The sequence below is a fragment of the Aspergillus novofumigatus genome (assembly GCF_002847465.1).
Source record: "Aspergillus novofumigatus IBT 16806 chromosome Unknown P174scaffold_6, whole genome shotgun sequence".
Lineage (NCBI taxonomy): Eukaryota > Fungi > Ascomycota > Eurotiomycetes > Eurotiales > Aspergillaceae > Aspergillus > Aspergillus novofumigatus.
Window position 1 is genome coordinate 1,339,761 of NW_020194279.1, and position 13,984 is coordinate 1,353,744.

At 53.5% G+C, this 13,984-nt stretch overlaps 6 protein-coding genes across 6 annotated transcripts; 3 read left to right on the top strand and 3 right to left on the bottom strand.

Annotated features, from left to right (window-relative positions):
• Positions 1-110: 110 nt before the first annotated feature.
• On the top strand, positions 111-3,303 carry P174DRAFT_373719 (uncharacterized protein; the record flags this gene model as incomplete). The annotated part of the gene is made up of 2 exons (XM_024822523.1): positions 111-208; positions 822-3,303. The coding sequence occupies 2 exons, from the start codon at positions 111-113 to the stop codon at positions 3,301-3,303; spliced, it is 2,580 nt and encodes an 859-aa protein (XP_024680381.1).
• Positions 3,304-4,337: 1,034 nt separating this feature from the next.
• Positions 4,338-6,481, top strand: P174DRAFT_443767 (uncharacterized protein). The gene is made up of 4 exons (XM_024827910.1): positions 4,338-5,054; positions 5,108-5,518; positions 5,611-5,736; positions 5,781-6,481. The coding sequence occupies exons 1-4, from the start codon at positions 4,641-4,643 to the stop codon at positions 6,327-6,329; spliced, it is 1,500 nt and encodes a 499-aa protein (XP_024680382.1). The 5' UTR covers positions 4,338-4,640; the 3' UTR covers positions 6,330-6,481.
• Positions 6,442-8,748, bottom strand: P174DRAFT_393265 (ABC1 kinase family protein). The gene is made up of 2 exons (XM_024823587.1): positions 7,828-8,748; positions 6,442-7,779 (listed from the first exon to the last, which is right to left on the bottom strand). Exons 1-2 carry the CDS (start codon positions 8,631-8,633, stop codon positions 6,567-6,569), a joined length of 2,019 nt encoding a protein of 672 aa, XP_024680383.1. The 5' UTR covers positions 8,634-8,748; the 3' UTR covers positions 6,442-6,566.
• A 178-nt stretch (positions 8,749-8,926) lies between these two features.
• Positions 8,927-9,611, bottom strand: P174DRAFT_443770 (uncharacterized protein). The gene has a single exon (XM_024827911.1). It carries the CDS (start codon positions 9,560-9,562, stop codon positions 8,936-8,938), a length of 627 nt encoding a protein of 208 aa, XP_024680384.1. The 5' UTR covers positions 9,563-9,611; the 3' UTR covers positions 8,927-8,935.
• A 334-nt stretch (positions 9,612-9,945) lies between these two features.
• Positions 9,946-10,966, bottom strand: P174DRAFT_248897 (uncharacterized protein). Its single transcript, XM_024821455.1, has 2 exons — positions 10,097-10,966; positions 9,946-10,040 (listed from the first exon to the last, which is right to left on the bottom strand). Exon 1 carries the CDS (start codon positions 10,865-10,867, stop codon positions 10,370-10,372), a length of 498 nt encoding a protein of 165 aa, XP_024680385.1. The 5' UTR covers positions 10,868-10,966; the 3' UTR covers positions 9,946-10,040; positions 10,097-10,369.
• P174DRAFT_514206 (MBL fold metallo-hydrolase) lies at positions 10,692-12,266 on the top strand (the record flags this gene model as incomplete). The annotated part of the gene is made up of 4 exons (XM_024832065.1): positions 10,692-11,293; positions 11,347-11,494; positions 11,547-11,912; positions 11,974-12,266. Exons 1-4 carry the CDS (start codon positions 11,066-11,068, stop codon positions 12,264-12,266), a joined length of 1,035 nt encoding a protein of 344 aa, XP_024680386.1. The 5' UTR covers positions 10,692-11,065.
• Positions 12,267-13,984: the final 1,718 nt, after the last annotated feature.

Consider the following 13,984-nt stretch of genomic DNA (forward strand, 5'->3'; position numbering starts at 1 on the left):
TGAGGCGTATCCGGCGTTAGTCAAATAGGGGTAGTAAACAAGTAAACATCGAGTGAGTCGGGATTAGCAGTGGATTAGGAAAGTCTAGGGAGTATCATTTCGTCAACGCCATGAACAGGAGTATTGATCTGGCCAAGAAAGACGTCCGTCCTCTGTCACTCTCTATGGGGGCGGATTCGTGTCATTCCGGATGGGGGAAAGTGTGGCGGTTCTCCACGTGACATAAACGCCACTTGCACAGCCACTAGAGCCACACTTGTTCCCCAGGCCGCATCAGGCCGCAGTTTATTTTAAGTACCAGGGGTACCTCTCTATCATGACCGGTAGAGGGGGAAAAACAACAATCATCGACTGTCGCTGAGGGAGAGACTCAAGTTCTCAAGAAGCTGATCGGCAAACTTACCTTTCACAACTCGCTGTTTTTGATACACTCCTTATCCGACATTGACACGTCGCCGAGGCTGAGCATCAGGTGCTGTCGCAATCCGATCGTACCCACGTCATCTTGTGAAACATACCGCATTTCCTCTCTAGGTAGACTTCGTCGAACTCGATCCACGGTCCAGCACAACCTATCTTGATCTCGACAAAATAGCCTTCATCATCGGGATATCCTTCAGATGTGCCTCCTATGTTGATTTGCTATTGCGCTATCTTTAGTCCCACTTTGTTGATGCTGCCCAACTCTCCATTTCCCTCCCGTGCCTGTAGCAATGGCTCGTCCACTTCAAGTTCCCTACGAACCGGAGTATGAGACGCTGTAAGTTCACTTAAGACGGCATATATTGGGCTCGGCTGACTGATGCTGTCCGGACATACAGCTCATCTCCCAGTACCACTACTCCAGTGGCACCACAAGCCCGCGGTGGAACCCCCATTTCGTTCAAAACAAATGTTAACCGCGCAAAGACCAAGCGTTGGGTCGAGGCGAAGAAATATTCATACGATGGGAATGACTGGGGTGACGATGACTACGAGGAATACGACGATGAGCCGCTACCGATGCCCCAGCCGGCAAGCTTCAGCCAAAGCACCAACGACCTATCCAGAGTAGCTCCTCGGGATCCGTTAAGACCCCCGCTACCCAGCATGGATCGATCACGCTCAATGGATCAGGTGGCAACTCTCGGTGTAGGACCTGCTGGAAGTCGCAGTCAGTCGGCGGACCGCAATGCTGTCGAGGGCTCTGCGGGCAGTGCTCCCTCGAACAAGCCTCTGCCTTTCGTGCGACCTGCCGACATCTACAAACGCATGCAAGAGAGACGCCAACAGTCGCCAGGTACCCCTCGGAATGGCAGCCCCTCCGGTCCGGGCCGTTCCCACACTGAGCCTATTTCTACATCTCAGCCGCCTGCAACCGCGGATCACGACCTTCAATTAGGTCCGGGATCTAATGCGCCGAACGATGTCGATCACGGCAAGGTTGACGACCCAAGTGCCACTCCAAGAACCGCGCCTGGTGCCGCAAGCCTTGAGCTCCCCGATGTCAGGGGAATTTCTGGCTTCGATGCTGACTTTTTGGCTTCGGATTCAAGCGTGCAGAAAGAGCAGAGCTCCGATTCTCAACAAACCCATCAGCTGCAGCACAACCCGTCGCTCGGGTTCCGTTCAGTTGTACACCAAGCATTCGACGTTCCCGACACTCCAAGCACAACTGTTGACAGCGTTGCACGATCCAATAGTGACAGCACGTCGGTCATTAGTCCCATCATAAGTACTCGCGGTCCGAACGAAGAAAAGACGCCAACAATCGTGGAGGAGCCTGGTGAAATCTCCACACCGAGAGATACCAACGATCAGGCCATGGTATTTAAGCCTGGTCATCGGCGAGATCTTAGCCTTCCCAGTCCGGGTAACAGCCCTTCGAGGAAACCGATCATCAATAACAGCGCCGAGGCAACTCCTCCCTCCGTGCTGGCAGAGATGTCATCGGAGACGCCTGCAGACTCCCCGCGAGACAGTTCCTCTTCGTTTCAACAGCCGCTGCCACATAGAGCCTCTGTGCTCCTGCCTCAAACTGGTTCCGACAGGGACCTACCAGCGCCCCTCAACTTTGGCGCCAACCCAGCTGCCGACTCCCCCATCAAAAGTCATGAAGAAATTCCAGTGATTATCCCTTCAAACAGCGCAGAAACTTCACCGCAGGACACCGAGAGCGATCGGTTGAGAAAGGAGATAATTCGCTCCTTGAGCCGGGAAACCACGCCCTCAGCGGAAACAGAGCAGCAAACTCCTAACAGGCCGCAGGCTGCTCGACAAGACACAGAGACCAGCCGGCCAGACAGTCTAATACCCAGTGAATACGAAAGATATTGGAGCGAGCAAGTTGAATCAAGCCCTCAGGATTTACGACCGCCAGCCCCTGTCTACGGTGCTTCTCAGAATGTCTCGCAGCAGGATCTGTACACCAGTTCGCCTGAGAGTGCTCCGGCGCCCACTGCACCTTCTCAGCCTACTTCAGAACCTAAGTTGAAGCGACGGTTCTCGTGGGAATCATCGTCAGAGGAGGAGAAGGAGGAGGTACCTCCAGTGGACTTGCAGGCGGCTTCACCGTCGGCTATCCCGATTCCAGGACAATTCCCTGTGGGCAACGATGCGACTGAGCTAGCGCCAGAGACTGCCCCCAACGAGTCGGAGATGGCAACGGACAGAGGTCACGAAGGTGACGTCCAACAGACGCCTGAGAAGCCTAAACTCACCCTAGTGACTCCTGCTGCCATGGAAAATATCAGCGACTCAAATGAAAGCTACCTGCCTGAAGTCATCAATCGTCAAAGTTTAGAGGAGCGATCCCCATTGCCTGAGCCCAAGATGCCTCCCACGGTTGAGCCGACATTGTTGGGCTTCCGGGACATTATGGGGAAACAATCCTCCGATGAGCGAGTACGAGCTTTCGACCGTACGCGGGACCAGTTCGCGACAATCGATACTGGGTTGAAGAATTGGTTACAGGTGGTGATTCGTGCCCATCCGGAGCACATGGATGTTGTGGAGCAGAGCATAAAGGCTCCCTCTGTCGAGCCTAAAGCGGTCGTATCCAAAGGGAAATTCCCGAAGCTGTCGTCTCTTGGACACTTCACCTCAGCAAATCAAGATGGCCCTCCGTCTGGACCGGGCCACGCACGACGCCCATCTGCGCCGCTTGGTTCGATCATGAATAAACAACAGGTTGAGCAACGCGGGAAGGACCTGTTACATACCGCGGGAGCCCTGGGCGGCCGAGCAGGCGAGGCCGCAAAGGGTCTCTTCGCCAAGGGCAGAAATAAGCTGAAAAGAGGGGAGTCAGAAAAGGTAGATGCTTAATTTCTTGGTTTCGGTTTGGTGGTCATGCATTTATTTATAAGCACGTGAGAGCGGAGGTTGTGGTCTATATACGATTCTCCCTCGCTGCATCCGTCTTCTTTCTCTCTGGTCCTGTCTTGCTTATTCTATTCTTTGATACCATGGTGTAATGAACATATGCAGTCCCCAAATCAGAATGGACATGATTAATGCTTTCCCAACTATTGTCAAATCTATCGCCGATGATTTGTCTGTCACCTCTAATTGCGTGTTGATCAGTAGGGATTCCACCGCGTGCGCGGTTATCGCAGAGAAATCCAGCTTTCAGACTTTCAACCTGCCATAGACCAATATGAAGCTGAGAGTATGGCTCTCAAGCGGAATACTGTGCAGTTTGCGAGTTTACCCATCATCAGACGGACAGGAGCCTTGACCGAGTCGACGCAACTAGCCTGGGACGTAGAGCTGCAGCATGCAGCGGCGAGTGAAAGTAGACGACGAAGTGCTGATGATATCAATATAGCATTTTTACATCGCCAACTGAATACACAGGGACGTATACTTAGAAAGCCATTGCCCAGTGAGATGATACGATGCTCGCATTCCAAGGCGCCGTCGAGTTCTTCTGCGACAAAAGCTCAACTACCAAGCATTTTGAGAAGAAAAACAGTGTCAACGATGACACCGATCTATCGAAAGCCTCTAAAAAGCGACGATAAGCGCCGATTCCCTGTCGATGCAACCGTAGCGACTCTAGCGACAGGCTATTACGTGGACGCGAACTGTGGGAAAGAGGCTGGCCTGACACAAGCAAACGCCAAGCCACAGGAACGAGGTGAATTGTTGACGGCTCCATACCAGAATGCTGCATTTTATTCCGGCCTCAGCGACAAGATCACCAATAAAAATGCAATTGGCCATGGAAAGATGAGTCCTGGTGTTGCAGAAGACGCAGAAGCACCGCCACCTGCGGGCGCTCATCTTCTAGACCATATCTGGCGGGGCTTAGAGCAATCCCCCCCGTCGACCTTGCAACTAGTACAAGGCTCTCTGTTCCACCTCCTCTTCGTCGCATAAGCGTTCCCTCCGTCTCCTCGCTGGGCACTCTAGAGGCGTATTCGGGCCTGCAGCCATCATCCAGGCTGGGACTGGGTGAGTGGAATTCGAATTTGACTTTCCTCTTATATCTTTATTCAAGATGTCCCCTATAATGATTACCTCGCAATGAGCACTTACTCCGAATACGAGCTGAGCTGACCAAGTCCCCAGCACGGCCGTCCCAATCTGCAAGAGCAAGAGCAGAGATTAGTCTTAATCTTATTGGCGTCGGTCAACCCGCAAATCTTAATCCCAGCGACATGCTGAGTCCCGCGAATCAGACGCCTGTTCCTAGTGTTGCTGGCACGGCTACCACTCCGAGTCCTGGCCTCAGCCGTTGGCATGCTCGGAAGAGCCGCGTTGAGGCTGAAATTTTCACTCATTCCAGGGGTGTCAGCGATTCGTCTGCGCACCCTGCTTTTTCTTATGAATCCGGCTCTGTCGCTGGCTCAAGCAGCCCGCGGACAGGTTCAAATGCACAGGTCTCGCAGGATGACCTCTTTGACGCTGACCTGGCTGCAAGAGGATCGCCTCCACGGAAGCTAGCATCTCCCAAGAGCAAACCGCCCATGGAGAAGTTTAGATTGTTCAGACGGAATCGGGGTCCCTCGTTTTCTGATGAGCCTTCGCCCAAAACTGACCGGTCGCGTCGCGGAGCTTTTGATAGGCTGGGTGTAAGTTAAGCCCGTATTCTTGGCTGACTGCATCAAGCTGATATCCCAACTAGGCATGGTTTAGTCGTTCTCAACAGCAGCAGCAACAGCAGCAGCAAAATAAGGCTCAGGCGCATGGACGTGCTCCCGAGTCATCTGTTGCGCAGACAATGGAATGGCTTCGTCCGGTGTCGTCGCATCCAGCACCGGGCCATACACGCTTCTACTCAGACGACCGGACTGGTCGTGGTCGGCGCCGGTCAAACGTGGAGAGTCAAACATCGTTCGATGGACAACATCCACCGCCAGAGGGATACTTCGCGCCCGAATCCTTCTCTCGCTTCAGGCGCTCGCCCCGGGCCTCCAAGAGCAGCCAGCAGTTAGCATCTGCAGCAGCGGGATCTCTATCCCACCAACCTGACAGCCGACTCGCTCCACCGGACAGACTGCCTTCACCCGCAGGCTCCTTTTCATATAGCGGCAGGGTCTCCCCGCAATCACCACCACCACCTGCTCCTCCACCACACCTCCACCTCCACCACCAACAACAACAGCAACAGATGACCCTACCACCAAGCCCCATCATCCCCAACTCTCTCCACAACTCTCTCCGCAATTCTCTCCACAATTCTCTCCACCACCGCACCTCACATCCCCCATCCCCCAAGCTATCCCCCGCACGCCGCCCTCCCGCGGCCGCAGCGTCGACCGCGCCTACACCCAAGACCTCCACATCCGCTCTCGCAGCCCCAATACCTTCCCCCACGCCCGGAAGAACGCAGCTACCCAAGCACCGACACCTCCGACCCAGCCAACAACCTAGGAACCTTCCGCAGCAACCCGCGCACCAGCCGCATCGGGGACCAGGAACTCCCCTGGAAGCTCACGCTGCCGAGCGACTCGGACGAGGAGCACGCCGCCGGCGCCGGCGCGGCCTCGGCCGCGCGCGAGGGTGAGGGAAGTTGGCTGGAGAGTACCACGCAGCGGCTCCTGCAGTCGTCGCGGCTGCCGACCTACGAGGAGGACTCGGAGGTGCACGGGCAGCCGCAGCGGTCTGTTGTTGCGGATGAGAAGGCTGCAGCTGACCAAAATGGGGATCAGAGTCGCGAGCAAGTGCAAGGGCAGAGTCAGCGCCATCCGCACCGCGGTGAGGCGAGGGCGATTAATCCCGACGATGCACCGGTGGAATTGCCGGTGCAGTGGGATGATGACTCGGGCGAGGAGATCACCATGTCGAGTACGGCGTATCCGGGGCAGGAGTGGAAGCCGTTGGGATTCTCGGGGTGGGAATACTAGGATAGAATACCCTTTTTTGGGCTTATGAGTGATGACGATGATTATGGATTGGATTTGGCGGGAGTTTTATGGTCGGTATGGGATGATATATAATTCGGATTCTTGATACGGTGCGTTTGTCTACAAGTAGGATAAAAAAGAAAAGAAATGAGACTTCACAACTCTATCATGTATGTTCATGTTCGTCTAATCGTATAATACAACCGAAAGGAGGGGAGAGGATCTCCGGACAGAAATCTAGCCCTCGAAAATGCTCTGGTTCAAATCCACCCCCATATCCTTGGCCATATCCTTCATTTGCTTCTCGATATCATCCTCCATGCCGCCGCCCAGGTGCAGGAACTGCCGCACCTTGGTAAAGTAGAAGAAGACATCGCTGGTGAAGAGCACAACACGGAAGAGGAGATGGCGCCCGAGGTTCGCGAATTTCTCGGACCAGGGCAGATCGGGCGACTCGACGAGCGCGCGGGACGCCCACATGCCCGTGATCTTGACGCGGTTGACGGGGGAGCCGAGGAACTGGTTGTTCCCCTGGACGATACGCAGGTTGCGGCCGATGAAGATGAGTTCCTGGGGCCATTTGTGCTCGTCCGCGAGAATCTCGCGGATGGCCTTGCGGGCGGCCTGCTGCATCTCGTAGTGGAGCTGGGCGCGCTCGACCTTACTGAGCCCCTCGAGGTGCTGGCGCGTGGAGAGGTCGCCGCCGCGGTAGGGGCGCATCATTGTGAAGGAGGCGAACATGTCCGAGTTGCGGATGCCCCAGCCCTCGGCGATCTCGCTGAGGGTGCGGTTATCAAAGGCCAGCAGGGCCTTCCAGAAGCGCGCGTACTGGTGGCGGAAGTTGGGGTCCATGTGGATGTAGAGGCCGTGGTCGATGAGGACCAGCTCCGCCTGGCCCGAGGGCTTACGCCGGATGAAGATGTTACCTGGATGCGGGTCGCAGTGCACCCAGCCCCAAAGGAACATCTGTGCGGAGAAGAGGTCGACCATGGTCGTCATCACGTCCTTCAGCGACAGACCTAGGCCGCCTTTGCCGTTCCAGCCGCGCCAGTGGTTGCGCTCCGGCTTGATCTTGGCCAGATTGGGATTCCTGGCGACCTTGGCCAGCGGATCTTCGGTCTTGGGAGCATCTAACGGTGTTCCCTGGCATCCGGGGCTGCCTTCCCGCCAACCGCCGAGCCACGGACGTGTGATGGACTCTCTGTCCCAAAGGCGGATTCCTTCGATCCACTCAGCGGTCATAACCCGCCTCGAGCTGAGCTCGCGGTAGACTTTGGGAATGTAGACTCGGCCTCGCAGACGCGACTCGCCGGCCACCAACTTAGCCATGGTTTCCGAATTGGTTGCTTCATTCTCAAAGTCCGTCTCCAGGAACAGTCGCTCGCTTATGTATGGTACCAAACTGTAGAAGGGGATATCGAACGTGCGGGAATAGACCCAGGTGACCACTCTGGTCTCGTTAGCGTCCGTTCAATGAAGGACAATGCGATGAACTTACTTGAAAGCCCACAGATCCCATTTGATCTGCTGAGCAATCTCCCTTTTCTGAACCTTGATGGCAATCTCTCGCCCATCCGCTAATCGCGCCCAGTGGACCTGCGCGACACTCGCGCTCGCCCTAGCCTTGCGCTCCAACACGCCCTTGGTCGGATCCCCTGTGAAAGACACTCCAAAAACCTCCTCCGCCGACTTCCCAAAGTCTTCCCGGATCACCTTCTCCACGTCCTTCCAGTCATTCTGCGGCGCGTCGTCAAACATCCGGGCAAACATCTTCTGGAACTCCGGGGGCAGAATGGCAGACTGCATGGCAATCGCCTGTCCGATTTTCAGATACAGGCCGCCATTATGCCGGAGCAGATCGAACAGTCGTTCAGCGTTGCGGGCATGCAAGGCTGTGATGGATTCAGCGAACGGTGGGTTCGGACGGAAATTGATTTTGTAGTCTAGTGCGACAAGGAGCCCAAGCGAGAACGTCCGAGCGGTCCGCGTCAGTGAGGATGCGTAGAACTGAGTGTCGATGGCGTAGATCACTCCGGTGGCTATGGAGAGGTAGGCGAGACGGCGGAGCCATTTGCGAGTGCGGGTGTAGGTTTTTGCGGGGATGGGCTTGCCTAATGAACTAGGAGAAGGGGGCACAAATGGTTTGAATTCGCCTGGATGAACGAAACGACGAGAAGGAGGCTGTAATAAGGTCGCAGGTAAGCATCGATGGCCACGAGACACGATGGGGTTCGGCCGCATCAAGCGGGAAACACACGTCGTTCGCGACGCCATTGGGATGAAGGACACAGAGGACAGCAACATCAAGACATCCAGTATTTCATGGTGTGTTGATGGAAGACATCAACGGGGGTGTCGAAGAGATGGAAGTCTGTAGTCAGCAGTCACTTCCATCATGGTAAGAAGAAGAAAAAAGTAAGCTCGATCGACCGATGCTGACAACTGCTGACAAGACAGCAGTCAGGAACATTTCCTGGCGGTCAGCCGTGGCTTTCGTCATCGGAGAGGAGGCTCATTCAGCTCTTAATGTTAACAGAATTACCGACCTCAAATATGAACTTATGACTGTCATTACAGGTGTACGTAGGATTAAAAGGACCCTGAGACTATAATTCATCATTGTCATAACTCCCCTCATCCAATTGCCCTTGTACACTCTCCGTGTTCCCCGTATTCCCCGTATTCCCCAAATCCCGACAAACAGCCGCGTACTCTCTCATATTATTCGGAATCGTTTCCTCCCACAACTGATCATCCTTGAGATATGCGTATTGCTCTTGACACAGCGCTTCAGACACCATGGGCAACAGCGCCGGTAGATTCGTAATAGCCGACCGCACAAAGGTCTTCTTGAAGCAATTGCCAAACGCCGCCAGCGTCTCCGGGTCGGAACAGATATGTTTGCCCTCAAGCATCGGACCGCACCGCTGTTTGATGATCTTCGCTGCATCGTCGCCCAATCGCACCATCGCTTCTTCCTGTCGCGGTACATCCAACCGCTTCATCACGCTGCGGACGGCCGGTAGGAAGGTGTTGTTGCGCGTCCACAGGTCCCAGTGTGGGACGGTCGGCTGGCAGCCCTTGTCGCAGATTTCGCGCTGGAATCTCTCGTACAAGTCGCCTGGTCGGCTGACGAGTGCGGCGACGACTTTGAAGCATGTTGGGGCGAGTTTGGCGGTTGCGGTGGATGCGCTGAGCAGGAGGAGGAGTACGGGGAGGAGGAGGAAGCGCATTGTAGGTAGGTTCATCCACTGCGATGCACGGAATCAAGTCGGATGGACTGGAAGAAATCAGAAAGGGAGATGAATGGTGGGAGATATCGACTTACCAGTGACCGTGGTCATATTGATTGAATCTTGCTTTGAGCCTTGAGCCAAAGATTGGAGATTGATCGTCGCTACGGATTTCCCCGCAGTTTGGGGTTCCATCGTCAACAACTACCGAGGTGCTGTTGCGAATTGAAGCTTTTCAGCCAGAGATAATCCCATTTTTAGAATATCCATGAGCCACTTCGTGGTCAGTTGCTCATCACATACCAACAGCTTCACTGAGCTCCCAAATTCTGCAGCTTTTCTTGCCTGCGGACTCTACTGGCAGTACCAGCAGGCTCACGAGACAAGGCACTGGGGTCACCTCTGTGTCCCTGCGCACTTTCCCTTCACTGAATTGCAGAGATTGTGGCATGGCAATTGGTTTCTCTCCTCTCCAGAAGTAAGTCAAAGCAAGCAGAACCTATAGATGTCGGGAAATGCTGACTCCGACTCCATAAAGCAGAATACTCTACCCTTTTTCTTAACTAAGAAGAACCAGGTTACAGCCTTTCGCCTTCGCCGAAGGATTTCGCTCAGGTTTGCTAGTATAACTCATCATAGAGTATGCGCAATAATGGAAACTTGACCCAGGCCCAAAGCCTCATAACAAAGCCAGCTGGCTACGAACCCCTGCGTTCCATGTGGGCAAAGTCTACAAGATTCGGATCGCACTGAGACTCGCGGGAACTTCTTGAAACTGCAGTAGAGAGAACGACATTGCTGCCGAGTTTATGGTAGGCTCAACAGAGACCTTGCGTTCTTACTCCTGCTCTTGCTCGCCAGCTGCAGACTGCGTTGGTGGGTCCGGTGTTGGTGGATTCCCTCGGTGTCTTGAGCTTCAGCACTTGTCCAAATAAAAGCCCTTGGTCCGCTCATCATGATGGACGGCCGCTTGCTCAGCACGATGCTGAAGCTGTCAGGGGTAAAAAATGAATTAGAGACTTTTCCTGGATATTCATGTAGGCCTACGAGCATCAAGGTCAAGAAGCGGGTACTGTCTATGACCATTCGATGCACGCAATCCAGGACGAGGCTAGAAATAGATTGTGAAGAGAGTTGAGGGTATAGGACATTAAATTGAGCTCTTGAAACTATGTTGGCTGAAGTATGGTGGAATTGTAGGGATTTTGTAGGTGGGTCATAAGCCGACCTCAGTATGAGGTAATAAGCACAAATATATATCTGTAGAGGTGAACCAAACAAGTATTTACATCGAACATTTGCCATTGAATTACAAGTAGACAAAGCAAAAAAAAAGTCTCTCCTCAAATACCAAGTAGTCTAGAGTGACATTATCAACGAGGCCTCGTGCAGCCCAAGGCATAGCCCTCCACCTGCTGCAGCCTGCGCCTGCATGGCCCCTCTGTCATTACCCCTCCACGCAACAAGATCTTCCTCATCGACGTATCGTCCAATATAAGCAAGATGCCCAGCTCTAACCTCGTCGAGATTGACTCTCTCGAAGCACTCGTCATCATCGACAACGAGCTCGACCCCTTGTCGCCCGCCGCGCCAGACACCGTCCACGTCTCCGGCCTGATGGGTAGCCTTGCCACGGGGTCTCCTCATGACCTCAAGGACAGGGGTGATGCTCAGAAGGAGCTGAGAATGGAAGACATCTGCTGCTCCGCGCACGGTTTGTCAATACTAGTGGTAAGCCGGCTGTGCCTAACACAAAGTTCCAGAGCGACGCTGACTCTTCGCAGACTGCGACGAAAGGTGACGTGAGCCATTCAGTGCTCTTCGATGCTGGCCCGGAGGAAGATGCTTGGGAGAGGAACGCGAAGCGGCTACGGGCGGATCTTGCCTCTGTAGAGGTTATCCAGTTGTCGCATTGGCATAGGGATCACTCGGGTTTGTTCGAAAGGCAGTTGCGGCTCGTTGGATAGCGGTTGACGATGCTCAGGTGGTCTTCTGCGCGCGATTCGCTTGATCAACGAGGCCAAGCAGGGCAAGGGCCGTGCCGGGGGCCTGTCGGTAGATTTGCACCCTTCGCGCCCCGACTATCGAGGGATGGCTATCGGTCAGAAGCTCATATCCCTCCAAGCTGATCCCACGTTCGAGGAGATCGAAGCAGCTGGGGCGGAGGTCGACAAACATGGCGAGGCGCATACTATTCTCGATGATTTCTTTTTCGTATCTGGTGAAATCCCTCGGCAAACTGCCTACGAGAACGGACTGAAAGGAGGGATGCGCTTCAGCCACGAGGACAACGATTGGTTTTCCGACGAGCTCATTGCTGATGAACGATTCCTGATGTGTAATCTGAAAGGCATGTTGGTCATGTACAAGCGTGCTTCATTCATCTGTTGTACATATGCTGACTGCACCAGGGAAAGGAATCGTCATGTTCACGGGCTGCAGCCATGCTGGAGTGGTCAACGCGGCCAAGCATGCGGTTGAATGCCTGGATGGTTCTGTTCCTCTTCATGCGGTTGTGGGAGGCTTCCATCTAGCCACTAGTGAGGAACAGCAGACGGAGAGCACGATCAAAGATCTGAAGAAGCTCGATCCGGCTGTGCTTCTGCCGGGGCACTGCACGGGTTGGCGGGCCAAATTCGCCATCGAGAGGCTTATGCCTGGGACTCTGGTGCCTTGTACAGTGGGCATCAAGGTCACATTTTGAGCAGAGCGGAAGTATATTCATTAGATGGCGATGGCCGTCATGAACCTCTGCTACAAGGCGGACATGTATCAGCTAGCATTCAACGCAGTCAGCAGATTTCCTCTATCCCCTGAGGCTGACAAGCGAGGGACTCGAAACTGTACCAGCAAGAGCAACTGCTTCTAGGATTCTCTGGCCTAGTGACAGCTCCATCTACACGACTGCAATGCGTATCCATAAACTGTCGTGTCTGAGGATATTAAATGCTGAGTGCCACTGTTGAAGTTGCTTCCTGCTATTATCACCAGAATATATCGTGTCATGCATACATAGAGTCATTGAGCAGCGACAGTGTCTATGACATATGCTGATAGAAGGGTTAAATATATATTTCTATCCATCTACTGCACTAAGATATATCTCTGAACATGGACCAATATATACACCGCTAAATAGGAATTTATAGTGTTGCATCTTGTGGTCCGCAACCCAATGGAAATAGCTAGTATATCACCACTATACATTTCTCTTGGATATACAACCCATACATACTACCTGTATGATACCCTATTAAATGCCTCTTAACATAGCGACTACACTAACTTCCATGAACTCAGAGAACTCTATGGTCAATCAAGCCCATACTACAGTAGTATAGCGCATACATAGAGCATACAACTTCAGGCCTATCCTTGAGTCTGATCACATATTAATGTGATTACATTCATTTCCACTCTCACAACTATATTTTTACCTTGCATACCTCTCACCACCGCCAAGATCCCTTCCCTCAGCTCCAAGACAAGCATTACACCGAGTGGGAGAGAATGCTAACTGACAAGTCGATGACCATCTGCAGTCTACACTGTGTAACTCCTTGATCACAACAAGTCAACTCTCCGAATTCACCCGCAGTGCCAACCTCGCCTATTGACACTGCAACCCGAGTGTCGCCCGTCCGCCCCGTGCCAAGGGGATTGTCATACCTAGCTTGTCGATGCGCACCACACCTGCCACCTCAATTATCTATCTACGGGGTAGACCAGTTGCATCAAGGGAGCGCGCCAAGACTCCAACGAAGCACAGCCGCGTACGCGCGAAAATGAAATGAACCCATACGGGTGGCCCCCGTGATACCTCGCCAGACACGCAGACAGGTCTGATTGCCCCAAGGGGGAATTGGAGGGCTTGCCAAGACGATAGAAGAAGGGAGGGAATGCAGTGCAGGGCTTGGCGGGGGTGATGGAAGGGATATGGTTGGTTGGGAGGGTAGAGGTACTACAGGATGAGGGATACTTTTCTGGGAGTGAGACGACATGCTGTCTGTATGCAGGATGTGCGCATATCGCTGGACAGAGTTAAGGAGGCAGTGCTACTGCCAAGAGGTGGGATCGTTCTTGTGCTACTGCATGGCATTGTCTGTCCTCATGATTTGAGTTTGCGAGGAAAGGACCAAAAACGAGGAATAAGTTTCGCGGTGGTATCACTAGATAGATGGACAGCTGAGACTACAGAGTACTCCGTACTCCATACCCCATATTATTAGATTCTGCTACTCCGTATGGGGGGGAAGAGTGAGATGCCAAGCATGTTCCTTGCTGCAGGATGCACATCAGGGGATTCAGGTATGCTTGGCAGAAATAAAACTATTGGCTTGGTCGATGATCTGTTGATCGTGCCCCTATTTTCGGTTTGTTGAATCATAGTCGATTCAATAGATGATACTGATTCCTGTCACG

Excerpts from the sequence above, each read along its gene's own strand:
- P174DRAFT_393265 (XM_024823587.1), bottom strand. The coding sequence starts at position 8,633 with ATGTTGCTGTCCTCTGTGTCCTTCATCCCAATGGCGTCGCGAACGACG. Across the intron at positions 7,780-7,827 it reads TGGGATCTGTGGGCTTTCAA|AGTGGTCACCTGGGTCTATT; the intron begins GTAAGTTCATCG and ends TAACGAGACCAG.
- P174DRAFT_443770 (XM_024827911.1), bottom strand. The coding sequence starts at position 9,562 with ATGCGCTTCCTCCTCCTCCCCGTACTCCTCCTCCTGCTCAGCGCATCC.
- P174DRAFT_443767 (XM_024827910.1), top strand. The coding sequence starts at position 4,641 with ATGCTGAGTCCCGCGAATCAGACGCCTGTTCCTAGTGTTGCTGGCACG. Across the intron at positions 5,519-5,610 it reads CCTTTTCATATAGCGGCAGG|CCCCATCATCCCCAACTCTC; the intron begins GTCTCCCCGCAA and ends CCTACCACCAAG. Across the intron at positions 5,737-5,780 it reads CGCCCTCCCGCGGCCGCAGC|CCCCAATACCTTCCCCCACG; the intron begins GTCGACCGCGCC and ends CCGCTCTCGCAG.
- P174DRAFT_248897 (XM_024821455.1), bottom strand. The coding sequence starts at position 10,867 with ATGGCAAATGTTCGATGTAAATACTTGTTTGGTTCACCTCTACAGATA.